The sequence below is a fragment of the Mauremys reevesii genome, linkage group 1 (genome assembly GCF_016161935.1).
Source record: "Mauremys reevesii isolate NIE-2019 linkage group 1, ASM1616193v1, whole genome shotgun sequence".
Classification (NCBI taxonomy): Eukaryota; Metazoa; Chordata; order Testudines; family Geoemydidae; genus Mauremys; species Mauremys reevesii.
Window position 1 is genome coordinate 113,716,137 of NC_052623.1, and position 27,999 is coordinate 113,744,135.

General features: G+C 41.2%; 1 protein-coding gene across 19 annotated transcripts in view; it reads left to right on the forward strand.

Moving 5' to 3' along the window:
* MCF2L (MCF.2 cell line derived transforming sequence like) overlaps nucleotides 1-27,999 on the forward strand; it is a 251,774-nt gene that overhangs the window by 197,197 nt on the left and 26,578 nt on the right. For 18 of the 19 annotated variants that reach the window (XR_005596398.1, XM_039531149.1, XM_039531141.1 and 15 more), the window contains 11 exons: nucleotides 11,762-11,881; nucleotides 13,178-13,294; nucleotides 13,807-13,956; nucleotides 16,382-16,506; nucleotides 21,952-22,066; nucleotides 22,709-22,828; nucleotides 23,588-23,779; nucleotides 24,067-24,258; nucleotides 25,750-25,909; nucleotides 26,055-26,131; nucleotides 26,618-26,694. Coding sequence is in view for 18 of the 19 variants with exons in the window: in XM_039531149.1 (XP_039387083.1) it covers nucleotides 11,762-11,881; nucleotides 13,178-13,294; nucleotides 13,807-13,956; nucleotides 16,382-16,506; nucleotides 21,952-22,066; nucleotides 22,709-22,828; nucleotides 23,588-23,779; nucleotides 24,067-24,258; nucleotides 25,750-25,909; nucleotides 26,055-26,131; nucleotides 26,618-26,694 (1,445 nt within the window). In the remaining variant the exon portion in view is untranslated. The remainder of the gene's footprint in view (nucleotides 1-11,761; nucleotides 11,882-13,177; nucleotides 13,295-13,806; nucleotides 13,957-16,381; nucleotides 16,507-21,951; nucleotides 22,067-22,708; nucleotides 22,829-23,587; nucleotides 23,780-24,066; nucleotides 24,259-25,749; nucleotides 25,910-26,054; nucleotides 26,132-26,617; nucleotides 26,695-27,999) is intronic. The other variant, XM_039531159.1, reaches the window with a different exon arrangement.

Below are 27,999 nucleotides of genomic sequence, written 5' to 3' on the forward strand. Positions count from 1 at the left end.
ATTCAGGAAAAGGGGCACTTGGAGTCCCTATTTCCTCAAGCCCCTTCATCCCCTTTCCTGGGGAGGCTTGAGAATAATATACTAACCAGTTGGTTACAATGTGAACACAGACCAAACCCCTGGGTTTTTAGGACACTGAAAATCAATTAAGTTCTTAAAAGAATAATTTTATTTAAATAAAAAAAGGGAAAAGAATCACACCTGAAAAAATCAGGATGGAAGGTAACTTTACAGGATAATAAAAAGATTTAAAACACACAGGATTCCACTCCAGGCTTAGCCTCAAAGTTACAAAAAACAGGAATAAAACTCCCTCTTAGCATAGGGAAAATTCACAAGCTAAAACAAAAGATAATCTAACGCATTTCCTTGCCCTTACTTACAATTTCTGTAATCTTAGATGCTCATTTCAGGTATGTTTTCAGGAAATGTTTTTGTTGACTGGTCTCGCTCTCCGTCCAGAGAGGGAACAAACAAAGAGAGCACAAACAAAACCTTCCCCCCAGATTTGAAAGTATCTTCTTTCCTTACTGGCCCTTTTGGTCAGGTTCCGGCCAGGTTATTTGAGCTTCTTAACCCCTTGCAGATAAAGATTCAGTATATCTGCTCAGGAGGGATTTTATGTTACCCTTAGCTGTATGTTTATGACCACCTACATAGAGAGGATCAAGGCCCTACTTTGTCTGTCAGCCACCTTCAGTGGAAGCCTCAACTCTGGGGCCCAGCTCAAGAGAGTATATCTGCCCTCTGCAAAGAAGGCCTCCATACATAGTGGGCTACATAGTTTCCTTTCCCTGTCCTTTTCCTGCTACAGGCCTTCACACTCCCCTTGTGTTGAGGCGACCTTCGTGCCCCCATTATCCATCAATTTGTAATGGGGCACGCTTCCTGCTCAGGCATCATCTCATGGGTGCATCTGGGAATTAGCTCTGCCCATTATTCTCTCAGCTTGTACCTCAGCCCCCTCTTGCTCTGAGTCACAGTGCTTCCTTTTCATGGCTTGGCCCTCTGGCCAGGTCATTATACAGTTCTCCCTTCCGAGGTAACAGTCTTCCTGGACTAGCTGTCTGGGTGCCATGACATGAATAGGCGACTTTCCTAGTGGCTGGTAGGAGAACCTGGGCTCACCTGGTAGTCTAGGTTCCAACCCAGGGACCCTACTATCAGCAGCCAAGGTCTGCACCATCTCAACCTTTGCTCCTGTTTCCCTGGGGCCTCTTCCTACTCCACCCTCCACAAGCTTTCTTCTACACCACCCCTCTAGGTAAACCCTTCCCTCAAGGTCAGGATGCCAGGGCTTCTGCTCCATTTCTGGGTGTCCTCCTTTTCTCTTCACTAGGCCCACAGAGTGACTGCAGACCTCCCCCTACAGCCCCCTTCTGCTCTCATTTCATGGCTTTACACAAGCCCTCTCCTACTTCTGTCCAAATGGGATCCACCTCCAGTTAGGGCTTGTCAGTCAAGCCTAAATCTCTCCCCAGGTGAAGCCTACTGGGTTGATTAGCTCCTTCTGAGCCACCTTAACCCCTTCAGGGTAGCGTGGAGTGAACACCCCCATCACAGCCCTGTTTAACTATCCTGCTCTCAAAACCTGAGCAGTTGGATAAGATTGTGCAAACAAGGCAAGACTTCTGACTGGGGATTCAATTAGGAGCAAAATATTTCACCTGTGGAGTTTTATGTAACACCCCTGGATAGTCAGTGCTGAGAGAAGAGATTATCAATGAATCTCAGAAAAGACGGGCCCTCACACCAGAGTTGAAAAGTGGATCTCTCTTTTCCTATCGTATTTTAGGGTTTTATACTGCCATCTATAAGCCGCATATCTGAGGTGTCTTCCTCCAAAAGTCTGTTAGCAGCGGTGAAGTCCCTGATGGACTTCTCAGTGTCTCTGGCTCGCCTTCAGTTTATAAGAATATAACTTGCGGTAGGGTTTTTTTTTTTAATTTTTGTTGTTTGATGGGGTGGAGGGGAGTGACTGATGTGTGTGCCCTCTCTTTATGATAGAAAGGTGTTATCAAATAGTAACGCTTTGCAGCATTTCCTAAAGGTGACCAGACTCTGGATTCATCTAATCTGCTCTGGAAGTTTGTTCCATGTCTGGTTCCCCTTGACTAAGAATGCTTTGTATCCACTTCTTATGCCTTTCATATTGGGCTTTGTGAGCTGCATTGTCCTGTAGGAGTGCAGCTCTCTTAGTGGTTCATAGCGCAGTCTCCCATGTAACTGGGGCTTGATCCATTAATTAATTTGAAGATTAGGACCCAGGCCTTAAACTGGCAGCAGAAGTGGACTGGTGACCAGTGAAGGGACTAGAGCAGGGATCGGCAACCTTTGGCACGCGTCCCGCCAGGGTAAGCACCCTGGCAGGCCGGGCTGGTTTGTTTACCTGCCGCGTCCGCAGGTTCAGCCAATGGGGACTGCAGGAAGTGGTGGCCAGCACATCCCTCGGCCCACGCTGCTTCCTGCAGCCCCCATTGGCCTGGGACGGCGAACCGCGGCCAGTGGGTGCCGCGGTTGTCTGAACCTGTGGACGTGGCAGGTAAACAAACCATCCTGGCCCGCCAGGGGGCTTAGCCTGGCAAGCCATGTGCCAAACATTCCCAATCCCTGGACTAGAGCATGGATCTGATGTGCTGACCACAGCCTAAAAACCCATGGACGAACCTGGCAGTCACATTTTGTACTATCTAGAGCCTTTGCATTGTTTTTACAGTCAGCTTTGGATACAGTGAATTATAATAATCTAGATATTAATCTCTGTGGCCAAGGCCTGGCCCAGAGGGAGTGAAATTTCCTACTGAGCTGGAGATAAAAGATGATGTTTTTAGTAACTGGTGTTACATAGTCATACAAGCTTAGTGATGAGTCAAACAGGACTCGTCCTGTTGAACCATTTTGATGAGTGGGGGCTGTATGACTTCATGGGACTGGGAGTTGAGGGAAAGTGTTTCAGCTAGTTCTTCAAAGCATGTCCCCCCCAACCAACCACCATCACTTTGGGCTTGCATGGATTGAGTTTAAACCAGCTCCTCTCCATTCGGCAGCTGATATTTTATAGGCATTGTGGTATCTTAGGAGTGGCAGTGATTGTCAGCAGTGAAGAATACCATTATGTTCATTTTCTGTCTGTGTATTGTTTTGTATCTGTTGAGATATTTCTGATTGTGTAAAACTTAGGGTTTTTTAAAGATAAGATACAAAAATTTGTTAGGTACATTGAGAGAAGTAAAAGCAGCAAAGAATCCTGTGGCACCTTATAGACTAACAGATGTTTTGCAGCATGAGCTTTCGTGGGTGAATACTCACTTCTTCGGATGCAAGGGTATTCACCCACGAAAGCTCATGCTGCAAAACGTCTGTTAGTCTATAAGGTGCCACAGGATTCTTTGCTGCTTTTACAGATCCAGACTAACACGGCTACCCCTCTGATAATTGAGAGAAGTGTAATTATTATTTATTTTTGTTTGTTTACATTGTGAATTTAACAGCATTTTGTGTAGAGACATTTTCACTATTTCCCTGATATAGTCAGTCAGTTTTCTCTTATATTACATGGGTTTTTAACACAAAAAAAGAAGAGACAAAAATACTTCTTAAATGGGGTTGTAAAGCTACAAACATTATCAGGGAAACTTGAGGACAGACCTGATGCCTAGAACTACTTTTAATTATGTTTTTTAAACTGACTAGAATTTCAAATTAAAGATATTCCTCTAAGCTCATCTAACTCAAACTTCCCAACAATAAGCCCATATAAGAGAGCTCATCTTGTGCAGGAATCTGCCATTAAACCATGTTGGGTGATTCTGGCAATTTACACTGTTAATGTAGTTTCAACAGAAGTACCTGCTTGCTGCTTTATATACAGGAATTCTGGCATAGGTCTTCTGACTTGCTACATACAAGTGAATGTAGAAGGACTGAAATTGCATAACATTTTGGGTTATTACAGGGAAATGTAGATATATTGAGGTACTGTACATAAAATGAGATTTCACGACTACTCATTCTAGTCCAAATATTTTAAATAACTAAAATATGGGTCTGACCTTGTCATGTGAAATGTGTGATGCTAGTCAGTTTCTAGCCCTCTCTCATGTTGATGGTTCACATACTTGTCAGATGTCATCTCTGAATGCAGTTATTTATTCAGTTGAAAAGTGGGAAGTCTTAAAACCTGTCTTTTGGATTAGCCAATTGTCAGTCAGAGTAGACCAAAGAAAAGCAGTGGCAGCCTGAGGCTTTCTGAGCTCTTGGGCAGCAGATCAAGTTGTACTGTAGTTCCTTGGGGAAAACATGGATTGATGAACTGTGAACCTGTCAGCTATAGAAAGTGGAAATTCTGCTCTTCCCGGGTGATGTTTACTGTACCCATTCTACAGTAGCTCATCATCTTAGTATCCAGCATAGTAATGAAGCATAGAATGCTTCTTTATCAACCCTCCACAAGAGTTTCTTAATCCTAGGCTGAGTTTTGGTGCCATAGGAAGCTTGCATTTCAATAACTTTCCAAGCTATCATTAAGATTATATATAAATTTATCCACTTTAAATACTGCTTTAAACATAGCTGGATTTGATTTTTGTTTGTAGGTACTTTAGCTTTCCACAAACTGGAGCATAGTGGGAAGCTTCCCGTCACTTAAGAGGAAGGGAGCAGCTCAAAGGTGGCTTCTGCAAGTCTGGCCAGCTGGAGAGGAGCAGCCTACTTCCCAGCACTTAACAGAAGCCTTGGGGAAGGCAGTAAGTGGGCTGCTCCTCTTTCATTCAGCCAGCTAGCAGGTCTTCAGTGCTCCAGGTCTGGGACACTCAGAGGACAATAGAAAGCACGGTACAGTTCCTGGGAACATAACTTATCTTCATTTACTGGAAAGCTCTGATTTAGTGGGTGTACTGAATGTAAAAAAAAGAAAAAAAAATTCCCCAAACCAGAAAGGCCTTGCTGTTCTCCATTGGACTGGACATGGATGGTGTCAAAGCCAGGAATCTATAGATACACAATAAGGTAGGGAGATGGAGGTGTGTGTGTGTGTGTGTTTAAATGAACAAATGGAATAGATTATCCAGTGGGACTAAAAGTAGTATCAGGGGCTATGTTGACCACTGAATCCCTCAGCCAGTTTGTGTGGTTTTGCAATTTTTTTTATATTTATTTTTTCTCTCCTTTGCTATATGAAAAGCTCATACACACACACAAGCTGAAACTAACTAAGTCTCCAGTGCTCCATGTGGATGACCCCCACCATTGAAGCCAGTGGACTCCATAAGGGCCCACCCCAGCCACCTGCATGGAATCTGCTTGCAAGATTGGGACCCACCTAACTATACAAGGCTAACAGTTAATCTGTCTCTGTACAAAGTGCTGTCAAACAACCGCAGAGAGTATTTTTTTTCTCTGCTCTCTTTCACTTCTAGTCATCTTAGGGGTTATTTCTGACCATCAAAGATGATGAACATTTCAGCCAGAAGTATGATTTTTTTTAAAGGATTTTGCATAATCTGAAAAACTGATGACCATCAAGGTTATCCGAAGGTGGCGTGTGGGCCTCATGAGACCTCTGTATAATTGAGCTTTAACACGTGTGTGTACACATTCTGCGAGTGTATCTAACTTGTTTGTATTGATTCAGTGTTACAAATTGCCACTTTTTTTAACAGCTTCATAACTGTGGCAGGATCTAGCAACACTGACTCAGACATACAAGAGGAGATTCCCTTCATCTTTTACTTATCAAGAAAGTTGGCATCTTTTTCAGTATGATTTTCCTTCAAAACCTTCTTTTTGGCTTCACTGTGCATATAAATACTACAGGGAGTGGGCTGGTCCAGTGATGTAGCAGCTGTTTACTGTGGTAATAGGAGAGAATGTAAATCATGGAATGGATTCTGGATTCTTCTAGGCCAGTATAAGCTGTTTTATTGTAGCCTCTAGGGGTACATCAATATTGCAGCTGGGAGCGAGCCTTCCTGCTCTGTTAGACAGACCCACACTAGCGAGGCTCGAGCTAGAATGCTAATAATAGCAGTATGGACATTGCAGCTTGGGCTGGAGCCCATCTGACCCCCAAGCTTGAAAGCACAAGCCACAATGTCTACACTGCTATTTTTAGCATGTTAGCTCAAGCTCTGCTAGCACGAGTGTGTCCACCTCTGCTGGGAGCTATGGTTCTAGCTGCTGTGTAAGCAGACATACCACAAAATAAGAGCCACTCAGAAACGTCTGTGTTAGCCTACACAATGTAGAGCACAAACATGGATTTTGGAGAAGGAGTCTTGCACAGCGTTGCCATCCTAGTCAGAAGTGAGGAGCCACTGTGAGAATGTTAAACGTAAGAGATTAAAGAGATTCTGTCATGATTTAGTCATAGAGTAAGGTAATATCTTTTATTGGACCAGCTTCTGTTGGCGAGAGAGACAAGCATTCAAGCTACACACAGAGCTCTTCCTCATAGGTATTTTATAATGTTAACTTCATACAGAACAGATTATTAAAAAGAAATAATGTAAAATAGGTATCTTTCTTTTCATCGTGTTATGCTATTTGTTTACTTTGGGAATTTCACTCTGCTTGGACAATAAAATTAGGCTGGTCATTGCTATTTATGTTTGTAGGTACTTTCGACTTTTGGTTCTTCTCTACCAGCATAATGGTTAAACATTCCCTGCACTGTTGTGAAACTTTAAAAACAATAACTGTTCTCACTATGAATTATTTTTAATTTAATGAAATAAAATCAAATCAGAAATTACAAACCCTGAATTTTGATCCTAAACTGAATTGTGTCCCTCTAAAAGGGCTGCAGAGTATACTTCCTGAAATAATGTTTTAGGGGAAAATGTTAAACAGGTTAATTAAAGATTTTAGACTTGGAAGATACTATTTGTGGAAATTATTCCTGGTTATTTAGGGTTTCTTTTTCTTTTTCCTTATTGATAGCTGTGGGTAATAAGTGTGAGAATACCTTGCAAGAAATTGCAGATTCCCATGTACACTGAAACCGGTAACTCCTCGCTTAACTTTGTAATTATGTTCCTGAAAAATGTGACTTTAAGCAAAACAATGTTAAGCAAATCCAATTTCCCCATAAGAATTAATGTAAATGTGGGGGGTGGGGGTCAGGTTCTGGGGAAATGTTTTTCACCAGACAAAAGACTATATTATATAAATACAGTATAAGTTTTAAACAAACAATTTAATACCATACACAGCAATGGTGATTGTGACGCTTGGTTGAAGTGGTGGAGTCAGAGGGTGGGATATTTCCCAGGGAATGTCTTACTGCTAAATGAGGAACTAGCACTTGGCTGAGCCCTCAAGGGTTAACACATTGTTGTTAATGTAGCCTCACACTCTACAAAGCAGCACAAATGGAGGGAGGGGAGACAGCATGGTAGACAGAGACTCGTGTGTGTGTGTGTGTGAGAGAGAGAGAGAGAGAGAGAGAGAGATGCACATTGCCCCTTTAAGTATTCTGACCCCGCTCTAAATACACTGCCTTTTAAAGTAAATCAGCAAGTTGAGAGAGCCCCTGCTGCCAGCTAGCTCCTTCTGTCCTGAGCCCTGTCATGTCTCCTCCCTGTTCTATGGAGATGAGGTAGGCAGGGGGGCAGGAGCGGGGGGAAAGGGACACCCTGACATTAGTCCTCCTCTTCCCTTCCCCCTTGTACAGCAAGCAGGAGGCTCCTGGGAGCATTTCCAAGGCCGAGGGCAGGAGCAGCACATGGCAGTCGGGGGAGGGACAGCTGAACTGCCCGGCAATTGATAGCCTGCTAGGCGGCTGCCACACAGGGATCTTAGGGGAGCTGACAGGGGGACTGCCGGTCCACCCTGGTTCCAAGCCCCCACCAGCTAGCTCCAATGGGCTACTCTTTCTGCAAGCAGTGGACAAAGCAGGCAGCTGCCAAACAACGTTATAAGAGAGTATTGCACAACTTTAAATGATCATGTTCTCTAATTGATTAGCAATGTAACAGTGTTAACTGGGACGACTTTAAGTGAGGAGTTGCTGCCCTACCTTCAAGAAACATCACTTGGATCAATAAAACCATCTAATAAAAAACAACAACACCCTTTTTCTATGAGAAGGCCACTGTAGTGTGGGTTAAGTAAAGAGACTATTAGTAACAATGTACATTAGTTACAGAACATTAAGTACCTAATTCAACTGTTTGAAATACTATTCAGTGCAACCTCATTTCATGGTTTGTAGCATTCTGCTCGAGCACCACAAAAATGAATATCATACAGTCGGAATACCGCATTGCCTTCTGTGATGTTGAGAAGCACATATAGTAAATTCTTGGACATTCTGTATATTAACTTGTTTTACTGCTGCTGAGGTTTCGTTAGTGGTTAGGCATCAGGAGCCAATACTGCTTCTACTGAAGTCAGTAGTAAAACTCCAGTTGACTTTGGGTCTGATTCTGCTCCCACTGAACTCAAAGGGAGCTTTGCCATTGACCTGAATGGAAGCACAATGGGATGGGGTCAGGCCCTAGGTTTGGGAAACCTACGCTCCCTGGAATTGCTAGTTAAATTCTTAGCAGGTTGAGTCAGCTTTCAGACATACAAGACAGATAAACTGAGTACCATGCATTTTATTGTGCTTCAAATGAGACCTTGAAAACCGAGTTCCTGTCCATTTTGTGCAGGCGCTAAATGTTCTATGGCACTTTTTGTAAGAGTTGTCACATGCCAGAATGTCCTCTCCTATCATCGATGTGCAAAGTTTTATGCCCTGAACAAATCTGTAAGGTCACTATGCTCTCTTCATTCAAATCCCTCCATCAGACCCACTTATGTTGTAATATCCACAACATATCAGTGATGACTAGGTTGTTCAGCAGGTAATAGCTAATTTTATTTTTATTTATAACTATGGGTAGAAGATAGGTTAGCTGTTGCTCAGCTAGAACTCTGTTTAGCCACATAATCTTATGTTCATTGCCCTTGTCCTCCTTCCTTCCTGTAGTTTATAAGACTTCTTTGTTTCATCTTATTTCATATTAGCTTGTACGTTTTCAGGGTAGGAACTGTCTTCCTATGTATTTGTACAGCACCGCACATAATGGGCCAGCAATTCTGATTGGGGCCTTTGAACCATAATTTAAATAATAAGAATAGCTGGCTGCTGTCTTCCACTCCACAGGTGGCTACATTTCAGTGGAGGTAGATGTAGTATATAGTTTGGGAAGCATTGTAGGAGAGTCACTATATAAATGATTACTACTATTACACAAATATTTCTTAACACCATTGTAAATAATATGTACACATACAAAATGGTTTCAGTCACCTGCACACTGAAGGGGTTCTGGTCATGGAATATACTGTATGTGGAGGAAGTTTACATCAGTTGCACATGGATGTGAATATTTAGATCCTCTGAGGTCAAACGTTTATATATTGTGAATGCTGACTTTTTTTGGGCAATGTTTACCTTCCATTAGTGCTCTGATAGTGACATCACATCTTGGCTGCAGTAATTTCACTGCATCAATTGCCAGAAAGAGACGTGGTTCCAGCAAAATTTATCTTCTTAAATGACGGAACTGATGGAAATGTTGAACTGAAAAAGTTTCAGGAACCTTCTTCTGACACTTAGTGATGGACAGCAGAGGAAGATACAAGGTCTTTCTTTCACATGCCTGGCTATCCTACAAATATCCAACCTATCTATGGGAGGTTAACATTATTCCTGGAATGACTCACTTCATGGATTAATACTGCCTGTAAGGATGTTAATATGTGATGCTGCTGTTTACTGGTATTGCACTGAATTGATTGATATGTCTGTGTACCATTGCCATCTACTGGGTGGCATTCAAACTGTTCCACTGTGTCAGTTCCTTTACTGCTAATAGCTAATGGCGATTCAGTCGGTAGAGGGGTGTGCTTTTAGTCCCTTGCTCCAAGGTCTGTCCATGGTGCTGGTGTGATGTTCCAAATGGCCACAGCGGGCACCATAGTGATAACAGTGAAGTCCTAAGTTGTGAGCTGTTTGGGACAGAGACTCTGTCTTAATGTGTGTGTGTGGAGAAGACATACCATGTTGTGGGTACCATCACAGCATGAATAATAGCAGCCTGGATGGCCAAGGATTTGGTAGTGTCGTATGAAAAAGAATGTACAGTAATTTTTTTCCTGCATATTGTAGGACTCTTTCTACCAATTTTCTTATTTCCTGACCTGGAAATCCATAGCTGTGTCCTGAATATAAAATGTTAACTTTTTAAGTAAAATTGTTCTATATTTTTCCTCCTCTCTCTCTTACATTGTGAAAAATTTGACGTACAATAAATGAACATTAACCCATAGTAACCACACATTAAATTAATCCATGGTTTATCTTCTTAATAAGTTGGCATGGAGCACTATTAAGAAAGTACTGTGTGGTTTGTTATGTCTGCTTACTATACAGTGGGCTTTATAACAAATATGCTGCTGGAGTGGAGTGATGTGGGTTTTTTCTGTCCTTTTGTCTTTGCTCGTTCTAAAGTTGGCTAGTTCGCGAAGTTAAAATGTGTTTTAGGAATGTCTTATGTCATGTCCTTGTCTCTGCAAGTCACCAGGACTTTCTGAAAAAGGCATAAAAAGAGTGCGGTTACCTAGCTAGTGATGATATGAGCTCAGATAAAGAGGAACAGCAGGCACCCATCCAGCATGTTTACAATAGCAGTTCTCTAATGTTACCACTTCACATAGAAAGATTTACATATTCCTTCAACTACTACCTCCCGACTGATGCCTTCCCTGCTATGCGGAGTGCCATTTACAACTGGGAAAGGGAGTGTACAGATAGGAGAAATGGAGGCAAGTGGAGATTATGTAGGCAAAAGTAGAGTTGTACAAAGCTTACACTTAATGCAGAAGGAGAGGGGAAACTACTGGGCAGTTTTGAGTGTGGAGTGACTTAGTCTAAGCAGTAGGGGACAAAACTTATCTTGATAGCATTGTTTCAGATAGACTGGCTGTGGTGGTCTCTTTTAAGCTAATGCCTGAGAGAGTCAATTATGGTGGTAATAGTTCACATGGCTAGCAATAGGCAAGGTATACAAACAGACCAGAAAAGATAATCATGATGCATTCAAATGGCAATGGAAAAAGATAACTGTAAAAGAACTACACCTGTAAGTTTTAATAAGCCTCCTTTTTGTCAATCTACTGTCCTTGAACTATAACATTTATTTCAACTACATAGCCGTAATAATTGCTCTGGACAGTATAATTCATCATCCAAACACTTCACAGTCCAAGGTGAAAAATAGATGAGCGGGTTTTAAAATGTTCTGATTACAGGCCTTGATGAGTTTTTATTCAGTGAAGCATTTATGTAGGCCTTCGGTACAGTCAGGACATGGTTTAGCATGGGTTTCATATAGTCTAAAGCAGGGGTAGGCAACCTATGGCACGCATGCCAAAGGCGGCACGCGAACTGATTTTCAGTGACACTCACACTGCCCGGGCCCTGGCCACCGGTCCGGGGGACTCAGCATTTTAATTTAATTTTAAATGAAGATTCTTAAACACTTTAAAAATCTTATTTACTTTACATACAACAATGGTTTAGTTATATATTATAGACTTATAGAAAGATCTTCTAAAAACGTTAAAATGTATTACTGTGTAAATTAGAGTGAATAAATGAAGACTCGGCACACCACTTCTGAAAGGTTGCCGACCCCTGGTCTAAAGATACATTTATAGAACCCAGGAATACAGAAATTAATGGGACACACCTGTTTAATGATACTTACAGGCATCTTTCCCAGGAAACCTGCAGCTGGTCCTTGTTCTGCGCCCAACAGGATTTATCCACCGAACTCTCTCAGACCTCGCTTTCAAATTCAACAGAGATGAATTTAAAATGAAGGTACCTGTAAGTATTTCTGTGCCTCAACTATACTAGCAGTGATCTGTTAAGGTACTTAATCTGGACAATGTGCACATTAGCAAATGGAAAAGAAATGCTTACATGTTACTTTAACAATTTGTCTATGCTGTTCCATGTTGGTATTTTGTTCCCAGGGAGTCTTTTTAGACAAATAAGAGTATTTTAACATGTGAGTAAACATAAAATGAGTAATCTAATATCAAGCACTTAGCTAAACCCTAGAGTTAATAACATTTATAAATGTACAGCTTTGTTATGTAAAATATAGTGTGTGTACTTTTAAAAAACTATTTTGTTCATTTATATCTATTGTGTAGTGGCAGATCTTGTATGTTTACATCATTGAGCAGCAGGAGGATGATTTCATTCTCAGCTGTTTTCAAACTCATATTGCTTAATATTTGTTTGCTAACACTCCTGTTCCTCCTAACTAAAACACCGTATATGTAATTTAATTTTTAATGATACACAGCTACAGCGTCTGATTTTTCAACCCAGCCTCCATTGTTTTCTCGCCCATGATTATTTGTGGGAACAATTAATGTTACTTAAATGTCCAAGTACCTGAATGCAATCATAAAGTAGATATCAAAGCTGTCTAAGCTACATCAGTTTATAGCCATTGAAATTGTGGGTGAAAATTTGCACTCACAATAATATTTTCCTGAAAAGTGGAGCCTGGATTTTTTACGTCTGGCCCATAATATAGTATCACTTGACAATTTGTCATATGGCTGATGACTTTCTTAAACACCTCTTTCTTTTGTATAGATAATGACTCTTTTTACCCTAACTAGGGGGACATCTTCCTCAAAGTCAAAAACTGGATTATAATTGGGAACTAAAGCAAACATTCAAAACTCCAGTTGCATGTTGTAATTTGTGTCTCTCCCTTTCCACTCAAGTTAAGCCACATGCCTATGATGTCCTTGGTGTGACGTGAATTAACCAAATACCATAGCTTTCAGAAAATAGCCATATGTAGTGTGCCAAAAGCAAAGATTGTACGTTGTACAGTACATATGCCTTACTTAACGCGTACTGTTCAACCTGAATAAAATGCTGGTGGTTATGTCTGCAGTCATTACATTTGTAACATCTTCCAGCATAAACTACTATTGAGTTGGTGTGCTTTGTATCCTCAAAGGGAACAAATCCACCCTATGCTTCTTCCCTTGATTTCAGTGGCCTGAGTAAAGACTGCAGGATTTGCCCAAAAATTCCTAATATGAGTCTTGTCATTTATTTGGTTATATTAATTCTACTCCTTTATGGTTGCAGATCATAATGCTGGGCTCAGTAACAGAATTGCATGGTTATATTGACAAAACACAGCTAACAGAAGACCTTGGTGGCACTCTGGATTATTGTCATAACAGATGGCTCTCTCACCGCACTGTAAGCCTTAGTTGTTTTTATTTTTCGCAGTTTAGTGGGCCCTTCTGAGTTGTACTCTGTCAGTTATAAAACACATTATAATTAATGCAAGCTGACATCAACTGAGTGAGGAGATTATCTCAGTGGAACTTAATTATCTTAAAGAAATAACATAAGTAATAACTTTGGGAGTGGTTTTCTTAGGGTTTTGGAGCAAAGGAATATTGTTTGGAGGCTGGGGGGCAGGGGCTGGGTATTGTTACAAGAGAGGGGAAAAGCTCAAGTTAAAAAATGACTCCAGGTTATAAAAGTGTGTGGAGAATGCATCTGATGTAAGCATAGAGAAAATATGCAGTAAAGAAGCTAATGGTGAAGGTGTTTTATTTACAACTCTTTCTAGCAAAATATTATTTAAAACAAACTTTTTTTTAAGCCAAACTTTTTGTTGTAGTCTAAAGTTTGCATTTTACTATTTGGTGGGGTGGGGTGTTCAGAAGATGAAATGTCTTTAATGGTTTTATATATTCCAAAAGGCCATAGAAAGTTTCGCCCTAATGGTTAAGCAAACAGCTCAAATGCTTCAGTCCTTTGGGACCGAATTGGCTGAAACAGAACTACCAAATGATGTACAATCAACCAGCTCCCTTCTTGCAGCACATAGTGAAAAGAAGGACAAAATGAAGGTAGGTGTGTCGTATGAAAGTACCCCTGCTTTTAGTTAGCACATTATTTTCATTATAACTAGCAATAAAAATACAATAGAAAAATTGGAGAGCTTTTGAAAATATTTAGATAATATTAAGAATGTGAGACGTTTGAAATCTTCTTAAAGCTGTCTGGCTATATTTGAAGTTTAATAAGGATCTTTATTCCTTGCAAAAATAATCCTGGAGGCTAAGAAGATATAGCACATACAAATTATGATATGTTTCTGTAATGGAAATTGCTGTACAACCAAAGATGTAGTAATGGGAATGTTTAGATTTTCATTTTTTTATTTGTCGTAATGTGTGCACATATATATTGTGGCAGAGCTCTGACCTTGCTCCTGTGGGTCCTGCGCTTCTAGGCGGTTTATGCTTAGCCTCAATGGCTCACTGTGACCCTCCACGTAGCCCTTCTCTCTCTAGGGCCAGGGTTACAGTCTACTGAGCCCTTTTCATCATAGGCCTGCGAGGAGGTTGGTGAGAGAACTCCCACAGTCTCTGTTCAGCCTCCTGTCCTGACAGGGACCTGACTTCCCCTCCCAGGAGCTGTTCCTGTAGTGGTGGGTTGGGAGGAACCCGGGCCCGCCCTCTACTCCGGGTTCCAGCCCAGGGACCCTAAGGGTAACAGTTGTTAGCAGCCAACCTTTCACTGCCAGAGTTGCTACATTTCTCTGGGCCACTTCCCCACAGCTCTCCTGCTTCTCCCCTCTTCACCCTTACCTTAGGGCTCCTTTAACGATGGTTTTAGGGTGTCTTCAGTAACCAGCCCTTCAGCCACGCTTCCTCTCCTCTGGCTCCCTGGCTCTCCTCTGCCTGACTGGAGTGAGCCCTTTTTATAGTATCAGCAGGGCCTTAATTAGAGTCAGGTGGTCACATTAACTGAATGGCCTCACCTGACTCTTTACAGGTTAATTAGAGTCAGGTGTTCTCATTAGCCTGGAGCAGCCCCTGCTCTGGTCAGTCAGGGAACAGAAAAATGTTAATCCATTGGCCAGTATATCTGCCTTCTGCTATTCTGCTGTACCCAACTGGCCTGGGTCTATCACAATATGAAATTCTGATTATGAATGGACAACCCCGATAACATTTTTTTTAAACATCAATAACTTGAACCAAAACGGAGCAAAGAATCCTGTGGCACCTTATAGACTAACAGACGTTTTGCAGCATGAGCTTTCGTGGGTGAATACCCACTTCTTCGGATGCAAGTGGTGGAAATTTCCTGGGGCAGGTATATATAAGCAAGCAAGAAGCAAGCTAGAGATAACGAGGTCAGATCAATCAGGGAGGATGAAGCCCTGTTCTAGCAGTTGAAGTGTGAAAACCAAGGGAGGAGAAACTGGTTCTGTAATTGGCAAGCCATTCACAGTCTTTGTTTAGTCCTGAGCTGATGGTGTCAAATTTGCAGATGAACTGGAGCTCAGCAGTTTCTCTTTGAAGTCTGGTCCTAAAGTTTTTTTGCTGTAGGATGGCCACCTTAAGATCTGCTATAGTGTGGCCAGGGAGGTTGAAGTGTTCTCCTACAGGTTTTTGTATATTGCCATTCCTAATGTCTGATTTGTGTCCATTTATCCTTTTCCTTAGAGACTGTCCAGTTTGCCCGATGTACATAGCAGAGGGGCATTGCTGGCATATGATGGCATATATTACATTGGTGGAAGTGCAGGTGAATGAACCGGTGATGTTGTGGCTGATCTGGTTTGGTCCTGTGATGGTGTTGCTGGTGTAGATATGTCGGCAGAGTTGGCATCGAGGTTTGTTGCATGGATTGGTTCCTGAGCTAGAGTTACTATGGTGCGGTGTGCAGTTGCTGGTGAGAATATGTTTCAGGTTGGCAGGTTGTCTGTGGGTGAGGACTGGTCTGCCACCCAAGGCCTGTGAAAGTGTGGGATCATTGTCCAGGATGGGTTGTAGATCCCTGATGATGCGTTGTAGGGGTTTTAGCTGGGGACTGTATGTGATGGCCAGTGGAGTCCTGTTGGTTTCTTTCTTGGGTTTGTCTTCCAGTAGGAGGCTTCTGGGTACACGTCTGGCTCTGTTGATCTGACGTTTGTCCACATCTTTTCTGTAGTGGAGGGCCCAAAACTGGACACAGTACTCCAGATGTGGCTTCACCAGTGCCGAATAGAGGGAATAATCACTTCCCTCGATCTGCTGACAGTGCTCCTACTAATGCAGCCCAATATGCCGTTAGCCTTCTTGGAAACAAGTGCACACTGCTGACTCATATCCAGCTTCTCATCCACTATAATCCCCAGGTCCTTTTCTGCAGAACTGCTGCTTAGCCAGATTACTTTATTAAATTGTTCTCGCTATTCTTCCTATAAAGAACACTTTATCTATGGTGCTTGGCAAGATTTCTTTAGTAAGACCTCTAAAACATGTTTTTTGTTTTCTGCAGGAGGATTTGAGGTTAGCTTTAAAACAGGGACATGATATCCTTGAAAGTAATAGAAAGCCAGTTGCTGAGAACCCTGACTACAAACTCAACCAAGATCAACTTGACAATCAAACCACTGTGGAAAGGTGAGGTGAATGAAATATGGAGTGTGCATTAGTTTATATTTTACACATTTCTTTTATTTTCTAGTATTTAATTTTTATACATGTAGTTTGCCAGTTTGCTAAGTGATTCAAGGTGGTAAATATTTAGAAGGTGTTAGTGGGCAGTAGCTCGTCTGCTCCAAATCCTCTGTTGAGCAAAGTGCTGCAGGGTTCTATTTTGTCTCTTTTGTTGCTCAGTCTGCATGCGAGGGAGATAAGGATTCAGTTTGGGTTTCAGTGCCATCAATATACTGATGACACTCTGCTCTGTATCTCCATTTCATCTGGTTCAGATGATGCAGTTGATCACTGTCCCACTGTCTGAAGAAGATGGCTACTTGTTTGAGAGATGGCTGGCTGAAACTCAGTCCAGCTAAGATGGGGGATATTGTTTTGGGGGAAGCAGTAAGAGGGAGATCTTCTTTTGGGTTTATTCACCTTTTATGACCAAGAACTTAGGAGTCGTGTTAGGTCAACAGCTGTTTCTGCATGTCCATATAGCAACTAGCAGAGAGTGCTTTTCTTCCTTCATCATCAGATAGAAGGTTGTAGTCTTTCAGATACAGACTTTATCAGAAACATTAATGTTCTTGGTACCTCTAAATCAGTGGTTCTCAACCAAGGGTACGTGTACCCCAGGGGTTCGCAAAAGTCTTCCAGGGGATACATCAACTAATCTAGATATTTCCCTGGTTATGCAACAGGCTACATAAAAAGCAGTAGAGAAGTCAGTACAAACTAAAATTTCATCCTGATAATGACTTGTTTATACTGCTCTATATACTATACACTGAAATGTAAGTACAGTATTTTTATTCCAATTGGTTTATTTTATAATTATATACACTTCTACCCAGATATAACGCGACCTGATATAACACGAATTCGGATATAACGTGGTAATGCAGTGCCCCGGGGGGGCGGGGCTGCACACTCCGGTGGATCAAAGCAAGTTCAATATAACGTGGTTTCACCTATAACGCGGTATGATTTTTTGGCTCATGAGGACAGCGTTATATCGAGGTAGAGGTGTAGTAAAAATGAGAAAGTCAGCAATTTTTAAGTAACAGTGTGGCTGTGACACTTTTTTTGTATTTTTATGTCTGATTTTGTAAGCAAGTACTTTTTAAGTGAGGTGAAACCTGGCGGTACGCAAGACAAATCAGACTCCTGAAAGGAGTACAGTAGACTGGAAAAGTTTGAGAGCTGTTGCTCTAGATTGAGTGGTGCAATGTGGTCTGCTTGGGATAAATTAAAAGGCCACCCAGAAACTTCAGCTAATGCAGAACAGAATGTGGCGGTTCCTCGTTTAATAATGTGTGATGCATGGCACATAACATTGTTCTGTAATCTACTGTGACTGGCAATTCAGTGTGTAGGTTTTGACCATTAAGAACTTTATTTGATTCCTGGTTAGTTTAGACTTCCTGTCTCCTCACACTCATACCTGACAGTTGAGATTGGCAGGGACTATCCAGCTGACAACTGGCTTGGAGGCAAGATGGTCTCAATGGAGGGCTCATGACTCTGGAACTCTCACCCTTTGGGCTTAAGAGGCCAACTTAGCTGACCTTGGGGTACATAGAGCACACTATGAATTTCTCAGATCTTGTCTGAGAAGGTGATTGAAATGGAGAGAGTTCTTTTCCCTTAATTACCTCTGGGGGAATTCTGTGCCACCGCACAATGCAGAATTTTGCAGAATTTAATGTTGCGTGCGCAGAATTTCCTTTCTCCCACAGAAATGGGCTGCAGTGCTTCTGGGGGCCACTGGATCCAGCAGAGCCCAGCGTGCACATAGAAGACACTGCCAGGGGGAGAGGGAGCTAGAGGGTTCCCATCAGCTGCAGTTCCCAGCACACCCTGAGGAACAGAGACTGAAGTGTGCAGGAAACTCCATAAAGTCTGGGTCCCAGCATCAGGCTGTTTCTCCCTGGGCTCTGAGGAGTAGAGGGTGTCTAGGCGGGGTGGGGCCCAGCTGGGTTCTGGGGAGTAGGAGGGCGGGTGTGTGGGCTGGGCTTTGGTGGGGAGTGGGTGTGGGTATCTGGGAAAAGGGGGGCCCTGGCTGGGCTCTGGGGGGAGGGTGGATATCTGGGCTGGGGGGGGAGCCACATCTGGGCTCTGGGGGGTGTAATCTGGGTTCTAGGGTGGGAGGAGTCCTGGTGTCTGATGTTCTGGCTGGGCTCTGGGAGAGGGATGGGGAGGGGCAGAGAAACAGGAACAGGGTTTTCATAGGGGGTTTCTTTAGCTCTCTACTTCTGGGGGAATTTTTTGTGTGTCTGTATTGTTACAGCAACAAAGAATCCTGTGGCACCTTATAGACTAACAGACGTTTTGCAGCATGAGCTTTCGTGGGTGAATACCCACTTCTTCAGATGCATCTTGCAAAACGTCTGTTAGTCTATAAGGTGCCACAGGATTCTTTGTTGCTTTTACAGATCCAGACTAACACGGCTACCCCTCTGATGTATTGTTACAGACATACCTGCTGACAGGTATTTTGAAAAAAATTACCAAAATAATTAGGGCTGTTGATTAATCAAAAAAATTAATTGCAATTAAAAAAAACCTTAATCTCGATTAATGGCAGGTTTAATCGCACTGTTAAACAATAGAATGCCAGTTGAAATGTATTCATATTTTGGATGTTTTTCTACATTTTCATATATATTATATTCTATGTTGTAATTGAAATCAAAGTGTAGTTATTTTTATTACAAATATTTGCACTGTAAAAATGATAAACAAAAGAAATAGTATTTTTCAGTTCATCTCATATCAGTACTGTAGTGCAATCTCTTTGTCATGAGAGTGCAACTTACAAATGCAGATTTCTTTTTTTTGGTTTCATAATTGCATTCAAAAACAAATCACGAAGACAAACAAGTTTGTTTACATTTACAATAGATAATGCTGCCCTCTTCTTATTTACAATATCACCAGAAAGTGAGAACAGGCATTTGCATGGCACTTGTGTACCCGGAATTGCAAGGTATTTACGTGCCAGATATGCTAAACATTCGTATGCGCCTTCATGCTTCGACCACCATTCCAGAGGACATGCTTCCATGCTGAATGTGTAATGCTCATTAAAAAGGCAATGCTCATTAAAAAAGCAATGCGTTAATTAAATTTGTGGCTGAACTCGGAGGAGAAATGTATGTCCCCTGCTCTATTTTACCTACATTCTGCCATATATTTCATGTTATAGCAGTCTCGGATGATGACCCAGCACATGCTGTTCATTTTAAGAACACTTTCACTGCAGATTTGACAAAACGCAAACAAGGTACCCATGTGAGATTTCTAAAGATAGCTACAGCACTCAACCCAAGCTTTACGAATCTGAAGTGCCTTCCAAAATCGGGAGGAGTGAAGCATGCTTTCAGATGTCTTAAAAAAGCAACACTCCAATGCAGAAACTACAGAATCCGAACTACCAAAAAAGAGAATCAACCTTCTGCAGGTGGCATCTGACTCAGAAAATGAAAATGAACATGCATTGGTCCTCACTGCTTTGGATGGTTATTGAACAGAATCTGTCATCAGCATGGATGCACGTCCCCTGGAATGGTGGCTGAAGCATGAAGGGACATATGAATCTTTAGCGCATCTGACACATAAATATCTTGTGGCGCTGGCTACAACAGTACCATGAGAATAATTCTTCTCACTTTCAGGTGACATTGTAAACAAGAAGTGGGCAGCATTATCTCCTGCAAATGTAAACAAATTTGTTTGTCTGAGCAATTGGCTTAACGAGAAGTAGGACTGGGTGGACTTGCAGGCTCTAAAATTTTACATTGTTTTATTTTTAACGCAGTTTTTTGTACATAATTCTACATTTGTAAGTTCAACTTTCATGATAAAGAGAATGCACTACAGGACATTTATTAGGTGAATTGAAATACTTTTTTTTTTTTACGGTGCAAATACTTGTAATCAAAAATAAATATAAAGTGAGCACTATACACTTCATATTCTGTGTTTGTAATTGAAATAAATATATTTGAAAGTGTAGTAAACATCCAAAAATATTTAAATAAATGTATTCTATTTAACAGGGCAATTAATTATGTTTAATTTTTTAACGCTTGACAGCCCTAAAAGTAATTGAAACTGGCATGATCATGTAGTGTTGTTTTGACAAATAAAATTTTCAGAATTTTGCAGAATTTTAAAATATTGTGCACAGAATTTTAAATTTTTTGATTCAGAATTCCACCAGGAGTACCTTTTATGCATGAGTGAGGGCAGAGCTTTTGGTGTAACGCTGGCCTTTTTACATGGGCTTAAACATTTTTTAAGCAATTGCTAGGTGCCTGATATAAAAAATAGAATCAAACCAGTAGAGTTAAGTATTAGATATTAAGGCTTTTCCTCTGTGTTTTGTCTTAATTTACTGCCAAATTGTAAGCCCTTATATGACCACAACACAGAGATACAAATTTGAACAGTATTATAAAAACAGAAATAATTTCCCCAGGATGATATTTTAAGTTGTTTCTGTGTGTCATTTTGTGTTCCTATATATTTGCTTTAGTTCCAACATTTTCCATTTTCATTTTGAAGAGCTTGGCATTCCAACTAACAGAGTTTGGCAGAAGCAACTTCATTTCTCCCATCACTGCAATTAGTTACCTACAAGCCATCTGTTCATTGTTTTGAGTAGTTTATCCAAAATGTCCCACGTAGCTGTGATATCAGAGGAAACCTGGAGTGAACTACAGAGTCCATATAAACTCCTCTTCTGAATTAATTTTAATTTTTTAATTCATCCAACTCCTAAATGCTTTAAAATCTTTTTTTTTTTCAAAATTCTGGTGAATTTTTGTGATGCTATAAGTGAGGCAAAATACACCTCAGTCCTGACCTGATGCCATATTGTTATACCCTAATTACAGAAATGTACATTGTGAGGATAAGTACTCAGATACCATAGTGCTAAGTGCAATATTCACGTCTATATACATAGGTAGGTTGAACAGTAAAATAGGCATAAAACATTTGGGTTCAAACCTGTCAAATTACAAGTGGAACAAGTTCTTATTTATCACACTTGTAAACTGCAGATTGATCGTCTCTGCACAGGAGAGAGAAGTATAAAGGGTATCACAAACCAGAACTTAGATGTGGGTATGTGCCGCATCTAGATCTAGCCATTGCTGTCAGTTTTCCATAAATGCTAACATTCATGGTGGATTTCTGTTTTACATCAATATTATTCAAGAAACCACTTACATGCAATATCAGAAATGAGGAAAAGCTACCTAGTAGTATAGGAACACTGGCTACTGTACTGCTAACAATAGTACATCTGATTGCTTAGAAAAAGATTTACTTAAAGGGAAGCTTTGAGTTGTCCACTAAAATATGCTATTGTCTCTTAAACTGTAGCCATCACTTTAATCCTGAACTTTCTTTTAGGCTTCTGGCTCAATTAGATGAAACAGAGATTGCCTTTGATGAATTTTGGGCTAAACATCAACAAAAGCTTGAGCAGTGTGTACAGCTTCGGAATTTTGAACAAACTTTTAGAGAGGTGAGAGTTTCTTGATGGTGTTTTACATTTATGTCACCTCCTTCATTCCCAAAGGATCCAAAAACACTTCCCAGATTATTTACATTCAACACCCTCTAATCCTTAAGGCAATGTATTTTTTCCCTTACCTATTTATGCATCTTTCACGTGCAATTGAAAGTTTTCTTCCAAACTGTTTTCTTGTACTTGCCTTGGTCTTATCACAGTATGTACCCTCTGGGCAGTCAATTACTGTCAGTGATACTTCAGGGATTACCATTAGGGTGTGATGTTTGCAGTGTTGTTGCAGCCATGTTGGTCCCAGGGTTTGAGAGAGACAAGGTGGGTGGTATAGTATATTTTTTATTGGACCAATGTCTGTTGGTGAAAGAAACAAGCTTTTGAGATACACAGAGCTCTTCTTCAGGTCACTAGGGGATGATAGAAGTAGGAGCCTCATTGGTTTGAATGCTTCTCTCTAAAGACACAGTGTATTCTCCTTGCAATGTTCTGATCTCCACTGACCAATGGGCACAGCTGTTCAGTGGTTCCTTCCAAACCAGTTCTCTTGTAGCAGCATATTATGCTGGCTGTATAGCACTAGTCTTATTACTGAGGCAGTTGAAATCACCCTCTTGGATATACAGTTGTCTCTCATTTCAGGTCAAAGCAGCTTTGAGTATTGCATCCGAGAGGTTATCAGCTTTCACAGATGTGGGAAACAGCGTTTCACATGTGGAGCACATTCTGAAGGATCTTGCCAACTTTGAAGAAAAATCACGTGTATGTTCTTGTAATTTCTCCGTATTTCTTAGTCTACAGTATATTTTTGCTTTTTGGGGAAAAAAAAGTGCAGAATTAGTGAATATATATTTTATGACCCAGAGCCAAAACTCAGAACTGGATAGAATGAGTGTCTTTTCCTCCCAATGATTAAAACAACCAATGTCATTAAAATTTAGAACTGATAAGACTATCAAAAACATTAAAAATGTGACTGGCAAACATTTCTAGTGTGGACACACAAATGGAGAACATTTTTTTTTCAGTTTCCTTATGTATATTTTGTAGTGGAATAGTTATATCCATATAGATAACCATTGTAAAGCCTTGTGGTTAAGGCACTGGTCTGGGATTCAGGAGATGTGGGTTTGATTCCTGGCTCTGTCACAGCTTTCATATGTGACTTTGAACAAGTCATTTAATCTGTCTGTGCCTCAGCTCGCCATCTGTAAAATAATGATAGTATGTCTGACTGCACAGGTGTTGAGATTAAATCCATTCATGTTTGTGAAGCACACAAGTACTATATTGAAGAGGAGCACCGAAGTATTTGGACATCTGGAAAGACAGGAAAACACCTTTATTTATTAGACAATGCAACAGTTAACAATTTAATAAATGAAATTATTTGCATAGCAAATAAATGCACTTTTTCATAGCAGAATACATGTTTGAGTTTTATTTTGGGAGCTTTTTAAAGAATGTTAACCCTAACATTCTAACTAAATCTAGTATTTTAAAAATGTTTTGCTTTCTTAGGAATCCTTAGGAAAAGCTAGGGTGCTAGCTTCTCAAGGTGACCAGCTTGTTCAAAACAACCACTATGCTGTGGACTCCATTCTTCCAAAGTGCAATGAGCTCCATCATCTCTGTGATGCATTTGCTACAGAGACAGAAAAGAGGAGAGGTCTTCTTAACAAATCTCTGGAACTGCATAGTCTATTGGAGAAGGTAAATTTTATATGAAATAGTTCTGCTTCCTATCTCACTTGCTAATAATATTGCAAACATGTGATGACCCCATATGTTTGAGAAGTAAATAATGACCAGTAAAGGAAGAATGTTTCCAGTGTAAAACAGGTATTTGCTAATAGGGAGGAAAAAAATCAGAAATCTGACTTTTTCCCCCCCTCACATAACTGAACATTTTGTAAATGTGTGAAATGTATTCTGCTAACCATTCACTTAAGTGTTTCCACTGATGTGTGTTCTTTCCTGTTTTCGTTGTGTGTTTCCAGTCCATGAGGTGGTGTGATGAAGGCATTTACCTGCTAGCGTCACAGCCTGTAGACAAATGCCAGTCCCAGGACGGTGCAGAATCAGCTTTGCAGGAGATTGAGAAATTCCTGGACACAGGGGCAGACAATAAAATCAAGGAACCGAATAAAGTTTACCAACTATATGAACCCGTTTTCAACCAGGACCTAATGGTACCCTTAGGATTTATGCATGTGCACATATGTTTACAGTCACTGTTAATTTTAGATTTGGTTTCTTGCAGGGCTGATGTTAATGGTAAACCGCATAGCTGGCCTCCTAGGGCACTGAATTGTTATTGGCACTTTGAGCCTGATTGCTCATTCTACTCACCAGCTCCACCTGCAGTAGCAGGTAGCAGCCCTGGGGGGCCTCTGGGAACTGCAGCACCAGTATTACTCTAGCCCAGCCCTACTTTTATGTGGACCCAGGACTGCTTTTATTTATTGGGGTATGGAGGAGGAAGGGATGGTCTTCCCCTTTAAAGACTTCCCCTGCAGCAGCCAAGGCCAGCCGCTATGACAGCTTTAATATAGGATAGTTAGCAGTTCTACCTCTTCTAGGGCACCGTGCACCAGTGGATGTGACTGGGAGTCACAAGACAAACATGCCTCTAGCTTGATTGTGTTCCCCCCGCCCAACTCCTGCCTCTGGTTTGCTGCCAAATACATCAGGGATATGTAGCAGTGGCCCTAGTTTCTTGGATAGTAGTGTTCAAAAGATATTCTTTCAAATGAGTTCTTGTGATGTGTTACATGTTAGCAAATACTGATTCTGTGACGTGTATGCTCTTTAGAAAAATGAATTGTTCTAAATGCAATGTCACTCTCATGTGTGTCTCTTACCATTCTTAGCTATTCTATTATGTGATGTAATTAAGTTGTCCTAAATCCTTAAGTGACATAGGAGTATAGGTCCCATTTTCAAAAGTGACTCTGGCACTTAAGAGTCTAAGGCTAGGTCTACGCTTGGGGGTAGGGGAGTCGACCTAAGATACGCAACGTCAGCTATGCGAATAGTGTACCTGAAGTCAACGTATCTTAGGTCGATTTACCTGGCCATGAGGACGGCGGTGAGTCGACCGCTGCCACTCCCCCATCGACTCCATTTCCGCCTCTCGCCGCGGTGGAGTTCCGGAGTCGACGGCAGAGCGATCAGGGATCACTACACTACACTAGATGCGATAAATCGATCCCCGATAGATCGATCACTACCCGCCAATCCAACAGGTAGTGTAGATGTACCCAAAGCTCCACTTACTTTCAATGATGATAAGCTCCTAAGTGCTGAAGTCAGTTTTAAAAATAGGAACTTAGACTCGTATGCCACTTACGTACTTTTGAAACATTTACCCTTAATGTGGAAGTTTGAATCAATCATAATTTATTTGATTTCCCTAAATTTACAACCTGGTCAGCAGTGAAATGTTTTGATGGTGATGTACACTAATGTAATTGGAACTAAATATCTCAGTCTGGCATTCTAAATTATATTTTAGTTAGAATGAGGGAAGAATTTCTCTTTAAAGTTTAGAACATTATTTCTACATGTTCCTTTTTATATGCTGTATAAAAGCTGCACATATTGGAGGTTATTGTACCATAAATGACAGCATGTCTTGTAAGTTTATTCAGAATCGTGATAATTTTATGCTATTTCTACAGGAACATGTGCAAAAAGTTTTTCAAAAGCAGGAAAGCATGGAAGAAATGTTTCAAAAGAGACAAGTGAGCCTTAAAAAACTGGCAGCTAAGCAGACCCGTCCAGTTCAGCCAGTGGCACCAAGACCTGAAGTCTTTGTAAAATCTCCTTGTGTCTCTCCAGGTAAATTGCTGCAAAAAGCTATTAAATCAGGTTCCTGCACTACACCAATGAACTTGAAGAGAATTTAAGTTATTGTCTGTGGTTATACAAAAGACCTCTGTCAAACCTGCTCCAGTTTAACAGCTGCTGTTTGATTCTGTACCAGGTCTTCGAAGAGGCTCTGACTATGTGTCCAACACAGAAGATAACATGCTCCGGAGAATGAACTACAGAAGACTAAAAGTAATTCTGAATTTGTTTTATCTTGATCATTCTCTCCAGTGTGCAAGCGCACACACAGAGAACTAGAGAAAGTCAGTGCTTTGTGAAGTCACAGAACTCAAAGAAACACAGAGCCCCAGACGAGAGCTCTGGTAAATCAATTTGTGGTGAAAACAGAGTTCCATTTTGTCCTCTAGGTTGGTACCATTGCCCTGAGATCATTTTTGCTTGGAAGAAAAGCAAAAGCAGGACCTTTCTAAGCTGGTGGGCTGGCTTCCTCTTTTGTGGGACACTCCATTTATCCAAATGTTCTGATGTTCCCCAAGACCATCTGATAAACTTTCATTCTTTTGTCCTTGAATTTGCCTCATAGTTTCCTTCATTGTTAATAGTTGCAGCCTCTGTTATAAATAAAATAATAGTTCCATATGTCAGTGGTATAGCAAATAGATTGGAAGTACATTTTCCTATTTTCTCTCTGACATACTTTTTCATGTTGTGTTCCAGAATGAAATGAGTGAAATCCGTCAAAGCAGAGGTGGATCTGTGATGGATGATGAAGAAAACCTAGCTGTGTTACGAAGGTGGGTACAGCTTGGTAGACAACAGCCAGCATGTTATTCTGATTGGACTGATCAAGGTCTACCATTACCATTTGGTTCAGCAGATTCACATGACTATGATGTAGCCATGGAAGTGCGTAAAATGGACTTCCATCTTGCATGCTCCCTTACAAGTTGTCTTCCTTCAGCAAGAGTGATATGGGTGGATTTAGATTTCTTAAACTCCTCAAAATTGCATATTCCAGCCTCATTCGTGGTTGGTTTTGTGCTCTGCTTCCTTTAACCAGCTGTATAAACCTTCTGTAAAAGCATACCTTCGACTGCACATTGAGCATGACACCCCCAGCATTGCAGTTGTCATCTTCTCCCCTGGCGCAAGACTGCAACTTGCTGGGATTATTTAAGTATCCCCTTGTTTATGACAAGATTAAATCAACAGATATTAAGACGATGCTGTAACTTTTGAAAAGTGAACCTTAAGAAAACTGTTTAGTTTTACATTTGGTTACGATTCAGAAGAGCATCTGAGCTTTCATGGGTTTCTCTGAATCAAGCCTCCAGACCAGGGATCAGCAAGCTTTGGCACATGGCGTTCCAGGGTAAGCACCCTGGCATGCCGGGCCGGTTAGTTTACCCTCTGCGTCCGCAGGTTCGGCCGATTGCGGCTCCCATTGGCCGCGGTTCACCGTCCCAGGTCAATGGGGGCTGCGGGAAGCGGCGCGGGCTGAGGGATGTGCTGGCCGTGTCTTCCCGCAGCCTCCATTGATTGCTTACCCTGGCGAGCCACGTGCCGAAGATTGCCGATCCCTGCTCCAGACTTGTGGAAGGTAATCTAAGCTAGTGGAAGTGAATCAGTTGTGCTCTGTGGGCTACATTGGATGATATTTTCCCATTTTTAGTCTGCAGATTGTATTTTGGTTGTACCATGTACCTAATGTTACTTCCTCCAGGCCAACTTTCCATGATAAATGCATTAGTGAAAGGGGATATTAAAGTTTCAGTTCAGATAGGTATTAGAGGTTTGAATAGTTATCAAGCCTTAAATAAACTACCAAAGGTTTTGGTCACCATACTTTTTCCTGAAATTTGTGTGGCTGGTTGATCTGTGTTTAAACTGAAGAACAAATGTGTAAAAACTGGCCATCAATACATTTAGGCTGGAAATTAGAAGAAGGTTTCTAAGCATGAGGAGTGAGTTTCTGAACAGCCTCCCGGTAGGAGTTGTGGGCAGCAAGCAACTTAATCAGTTTTAGGAGTGAGATTGACAAATTTGAGTGGGACTGTATGATGGGGTTGCTTGTGGTAGTAGGGTTCAGGGCTCAGCAG